The sequence below is a fragment of the Hibiscus syriacus genome, unplaced genomic scaffold, assembly GCF_006381635.1.
Source record: "Hibiscus syriacus cultivar Baekdansim isolate YM2019G1 unplaced genomic scaffold, ASM638163v2 tig00116996_pilon, whole genome shotgun sequence".
Classification (NCBI taxonomy): domain Eukaryota; kingdom Viridiplantae; phylum Streptophyta; class Magnoliopsida; order Malvales; family Malvaceae; genus Hibiscus; species Hibiscus syriacus.
In genome coordinates this window covers 3,650,462-3,656,474 of record NW_024063512.1, presented here as the reverse complement: position 1 = coordinate 3,656,474, position 6,013 = coordinate 3,650,462, and the positions used below count along the sequence as shown (strand labels likewise).

General features: G+C 31.7%; 1 protein-coding gene across 1 annotated transcript; it reads left to right on the top strand.

Annotated features, from left to right (window-relative positions):
• The first annotated feature begins 2,858 nt into the window (after positions 1–2,858).
• Positions 2,859–5,147, top strand: LOC120193673 (axial regulator YABBY 1-like). Its single transcript, XM_039196111.1, has 7 exons — positions 2,859–3,127; positions 3,347–3,502; positions 3,641–3,761; positions 4,483–4,531; positions 4,622–4,697; positions 4,859–4,933; positions 5,036–5,147. The coding sequence occupies exons 1-7, from the start codon at positions 3,035–3,037 to the stop codon at positions 5,081–5,083; spliced, it is 618 nt and encodes a 205-aa protein (XP_039052042.1). The 5' UTR covers positions 2,859–3,034; the 3' UTR covers positions 5,084–5,147.
• The last annotated feature ends 866 nt before the right edge of the window (positions 5,148–6,013 follow it).

Below are 6,013 nucleotides of genomic sequence, written 5' to 3'. Positions count from 1 at the left end.
TGTCTACATCAGTATTATCCATGGCAAAAATTTTGTTGTGCAAGTTCAGTGCTCCAGGAGTTGATGGAGATGTAAGCAAAGGTTCATTTTGAACATGTTTCAGTCGTGCTGCTTTCAATAGGATATGGCATTGGTAGTGGTAGTTAAAGGGTGGGTACACCATTAAATTCGCAGTACATATTTAGGTATGTACAATAACTACAAGTATATATTATCATTAAATTTAGGTATGTACAATAACTACATATTTATGTATGTTTGTTAACTACATATTTAGGTATATACATCTTTTGAGTGAGTTTTAAGATATTAATTTAGTAATTATAGGCGTCTAATGATTTATTTTTTATGTTACGGTATATATTATTATTAAATTAAAAACAATAAACATATATATTATATATTTATTATTATCTTTGGTTAATGTTGTTAAATTTAAATTATAAATATTATTTTATAAAATATCAAAACAATCAAATAATTTTTTGTGTAAATGAAATTATTAAATTAATATTGTAGGTGGAAAACATGAAACACTGTTAAAAAATTGAAACATAAATTACATAACTTTTAAAAAAAGTATCGATCATTTTTATAAAAAGTATGGACACTTTCAATATAATAGGTAAACATATGATGTAATAGGTTGAGCTTATATAATGTAATAGATATCGTTTATATAATGTAATAGGTAGTGGTTATATTGTAAAGTATCTATCCTTTTTATAAAAGTGTCCATACTTTTTTCACTGTGGAAAACATTAAGGTTATCTTTTGAGTGAGTTTTAAGATATTAATTTAGTAATTATAGGTGTCTAATGATTTATTTTTTACATTACGATATATTATTATTAAATTACAAATTCTAAATATTGTTTATAAAATATCAAAACAATCAATAATTTTTTGTGCAAATAAAATTATTAAATCAAATTACTTTATTCCAACCATGTGACAAGTGTGACACTCCATCAACTCACAACTCAGCTTTGAACTCAATCAATATTGTCTTTTAGCTTGATGGTTCATAAAGCATGTTACTTGAACAGTATGAATCAATTATGCAATTTTCATGTTCAATTTAACACTGCATTTCAAATTCATTTCATATGTAATTGGAGTTTGAATTTAAATTTCAATTTGAGTTTGAATTTCAATATATATTTCGGCTCCACTATAAATATTAGCCCAAGCCAATATGCATGTTATCATTGATTATTCCTAATTTCCATTGTTTTTTTTCCAACGTTAAACGCGAGGGAAATCCCGACCATTGTATTTTTTGGTCAACTTTAAAGCGTCAGAAACGTTTCGGGCGTATGATCTGGGTGGTAAACAAATAGCAACTAAAATCATAAGTCCGAAATGCTTCTGAGTACCACCCAAATCATAAGTCTGAAATACTTCCGATGCTCATCAAAATCCAAAGCTCATATGGTGCCAAGCAAAAGGAAATCAAAAATCTCATATGATGCCAAGCAAAAGGAAATCAAAATCTACAACTTGAGTTTGAACATTGATATGATATGTTCAGTTGTTATCATGTTGGGATTTTCTCGTTTTTGATTGCTTGGATAGTTGTTCTCTTGCTTCTTCAAGTGTCCTTAGCTTGTAATTTATAGCTTGGAATGTGTTTGATGTGTATATATTATTATTAAATTAAAAACAATAAACATATATATTACATATTTATTATTATCTTTGGTTAATGTTGTTAAATTTAAATTATAAATATTATTTTATAAAATATCAAAACAATCAAATAATTTTTTGTGTAAATGAAATTATTAAATTAATATTGTAGGTGGAAAATATGAAACACTGTTAAAAAAATTGAAACATAAATTACATAACTTTTAAAAAAAGTATCGATCCTTTTTATAAAAAGTATGGACACTTTCAATATAATAGGTAAACATATGATGTAATAGGTAGCGCTTATATAATGTAATAGGTATCGTTTATATAATGTAATAGGTAGTGGTTATATTGTAAAGTGTCTATCCTTTTTATAAAAGTGTCCATACTTTTTTCACTGTGGAAAACATTAATTTAAGGTTATCTTTTGAGTGAGTTTTAAGATATTAATTTAGTAATTATAGGCGTCTAATGATTTTTTTTACGTTACGATATATATTATTAAATTAAAAATTCTAAATAATATTTTATAAAATATCAAATAATCAAATAATTTTTTGTGCAAATGAAATTATTAAATTAATATTGTAGGTGGAAAACATGAAACACTATTAAAAAAAATTGAAACATAAATTACATAACTTTAAAAGAAGTATCGATCATTTTTATAAAAAGTATGGACACTTTCAATATAATATAATGTAATAGGTAAATTTGCAATACTATCGGTATAAATATACCGGATTACTTATAAAATAGGTAAATATAAGCGCTACCTATTACATTATATAAGGGCTACCTAGGATGTTATTGTACTTTATAATATTTCCGGTTAAATAATATAACATAACCGGTATAAATTTTAACCGGACCGGTCAATTGTTTAACCGGTCACGCCGTATATTAGCCGTTTTTTAGGCGCCGCACCGCAGAACTACCCTGTCTCCCCACGCACACGTCCCTTTCTTTCTCCTCTCCCCCACATATACCGCCTTACCCCTTTCTCACACTTGCTTAAACACAAGCTTTATCTTCGAATGTCAACCACACATATCATAGACTCAAGATATGTGTATATAGTATATATGCATGTATATATCGACATATCAGTTCATGGGTACATGCATGCATGTTTGCTACAAAGACGGGATTTCTATATATCTTTGTTCTTTTTTTCTCCTGCCATCTACTCTTTTTGCCGTCTTTATATCTAGCATGCCAAGAAGGTCCATCCATCCATCTTCTCTCTCTTTCTCTCACAACTCATAATCAAAGAAAAGCAGATCCAAGGTGGTTGTTAAGCTGTCATTCTATCAATCAATCAATCAATCCCACCGAAGAGAGATAACATTGATCAATCAATTTTAAAAGAGAAAACAAAGGGGAATCAAAGAAGATGTCATCGTCTTCCACCTTGTCTTTGGACCACCTTCCTCCCTCCGAGCAGCTCTGTTATGTCCATTGCAACATCTGCGACACTGTCCTTGCGGTATTCTTACACTTTGTTTCCCTTCCTTGCTTCTCCCCACCACTTTCCTTCACTTTCACTCTCCATGGTTTAACCTTTTGTTTTACCAATTAGGTCTCACACTCTCACTTAGGGTTTCCTTTTCTTTCTTTCCTTTTTTCTCTCTTTCTAATTAGGTCTTTTCTATATATGTATCCTTTATAATGATGTGGATTCTTTGTTTTTGTGCTATAAATATAGGTTAGTGTCCCTTGCACAAGTTTGTTCAAGACTGTAACGGTTCGATGTGGTCACTGCACCAATCTTTTGCCAGTGAACATGCGTGGGCTACTTTTTCCATCCACTAATCAATTTCATTTGGCTCACAGTTTCTACACTCCTTCACAAAATCTTTTGGTATGGCGATTTAAGCAATTAGAAGACTACGCCTTATTGTTGATTAAGCAGAAAACATTATTGGGTTCTTATAGCTACAAGCCTTATTTTTTACTGGTTCTTTCATAGTTGATTTGATGCCTTTCATTGTTTTTCCAGGAAGAGATCTCAAATACATGTCCAAATTTGATGCTCAATCAAGCTAATACGAGTGACATCACCTTACCCACTCGTGGAGTTGCTGCTGCTGACCTTCCAAGGCCTCCATTTACAAACAGACGTGAGTTCTTTGAAGACTTTCATTGCTGTTCTTAGTAAAACCCACTGTGCCCTTTCATTTCCCCCCCCCCCCTCAAAGACCCTAAATTCTCTCCTAACACTTGCAAAATAAGGAAATGAAGTCAGGTCATGTCCATTATTTCCTTTCTTTCTTGCAACCCTGAAGCTCGTGTCATTTCATCAACAATATGTAAAGAACCCTTTCATTACCTGCTATTTCAGCCTTCTGTTTTAAAATCAGACACCCTGATTTAGACAAGAAAAGAGAACTGTTCTTGTCTTTTCACTATAACTTGATAGTCCAAAAAATAATGTTTCTTTCATAGTTGCAAAACTTGCCCACAATACCCTATATCATCACCAGGACCCAGAAAACCAAGATCATGACATCATATAGCCTGGCACTAATAAGTTTTCAGCTTTAAAACATTGTTCCCTTGTTATAATTGGTAATAGTTGATCAAACGCTTGCTCAAGTTTTCAAGTTAAGAAAATGTCACCTTGACAGTTTGGGCGCCCTTCCTTTAAGGGAATCAGTAAATGTAAAGAATTTCCTTCCACCCCGGAAACTTAAATAGGCATAAACATGAGGAAAATTTTGAACAGTGAAATTTACACAATGAAGGTGAAATGACAGTCGAAAAAAAGATTTAAAAAAGAAGCAGAATTCCAGTACAAGTTAGTATACTGAATTTCTAATGTATTTGTATGTCCATCTTTAGCTCCGGAGAAACGACAGAGAGTCCCCTCTGCGTACAACCGATTCATCAAGTAAGCAGTCAATATCATTCATTCATTGTCAAATCCATTCTCTTGAAATGTGAATTTGATTTTGTAAATGGAAATGAATCTCTGGTGCAGGGAGGAGATCCAACGCATCAAGGCAGGAAACCCCGATATAACTCACAGAGAAGCCTTCAGTGCAGCTGCAAAGAACGTAAGATTTTCTTGCTTTCTTTACCAAATTAAGATAGGGTTTCTTATGTAACAGGAAAAAAAACAAAGTTAGGGTTCCCTTTAATTTTTTCATCTCTATTACCGCATACAGTGTTTTGATAAGATCCTTTGGTTGATCCTATTTTGTTTTCTTTTTGTCAGTGGGCTCACTTCCCACATATTCACTTTGGCCTCATGCCTGATCTGCCTGCCAAGAAGGCTAACGTGAGCCAGCAGGTTACTTTTTCACCCCTTCTTCTCACCACCAAAATAATATATAAAACGACCTAATGTACTTCTGCATTATTACTTATCTGATCGGATTTATTTTTCGTGTAGGAGGGCGAGGGAGTTCATTTGAAAGATGGGTTTTTCTGCTTCAGCTAAAGCACCGTGCTTAGCTATGGAGGCTGCTGCTATTAGGCCTCTCAGTGCAGCTTATGACTAGTTGGTAGGGTTTAGTAATATTCAAGCATGCATGTAATTTTAGCTTATAACATCCTGTGGTCTTGATCTTGGAAAACCTTACTCTTTAATCTCATTCGAGTCTTTGCTAATCATCTGCTATTAGTTTGAGCTCTCTTATCCCTTTGCTAATTTTAATTAATTTATCATTTCGTCACTCTGTCTTATGAGACCGAGATCTGTAGTTCTGTACTGTATTCCGTTTGTATGAATTCATCCATTTTATCACATTATGATGTGATAATTTGGGAGTTTTGCATGTCCATCAGTCCATTCTGTTTTCCACAAGTACAATCATTTCCTTTTTATAATTGAGATGAATCATCAAAAAGTTTTTAAAAAAAGAAGCAGAAGTTCTTAATGTCGGTAGAAGTAGAGCATGGGAAGTCATTATCACAAGAAACTAATTAAAGACAACGTGGATAATATACATATATATATATATATATACAAATAATTAAAGGAATAGTTATATCTAATGCTCATATTATTTATATACACAAAAATAAACGTAAAATTTTATATATTAAGACAATTAATTTATGAAATTTTAGGGAATAAAAAAATTATTAATATAAAATAAAAAATATATATAATAATTTTAAACTTGAAACGATCGTTAAAGGAATGGATCAAAGCCTTCAACTTATGACTCTATGACTCTAGAGTGATGTTGTGATTTCACATGAAAGTAAACACAAAGTCACTCTCTTAATGTGTAAATCTCGAGACTCTGTCTTTAAGAGACGGAGCTAGGGGCTGACAGGACATTTTCATTGACAAAATTTTGATTCTAGTTTATTTAAAATTTAGTGTTGAATTAGATAGACAATGATAAAATTGTATTCACGT

Bases quoted from the DNA above. Each gene is read 5' to 3' on its own strand.
- LOC120193673 (XM_039196111.1), top strand. From the start codon at position 3,035: ATGTCATCGTCTTCCACCTTGTCTTTGGACCACCTTCCTCCCTCCGAG. The intron at 4,532-4,621 runs GTAAGCAGTCAA...TCTCTGGTGCAG, and splicing joins GCGTACAACCGATTCATCAA to GGAGGAGATCCAACGCATCA. The intron at 4,934-5,035 runs GTTACTTTTTCA...TTTTTCGTGTAG, and splicing joins AGGCTAACGTGAGCCAGCAG to GAGGGCGAGGGAGTTCATTT.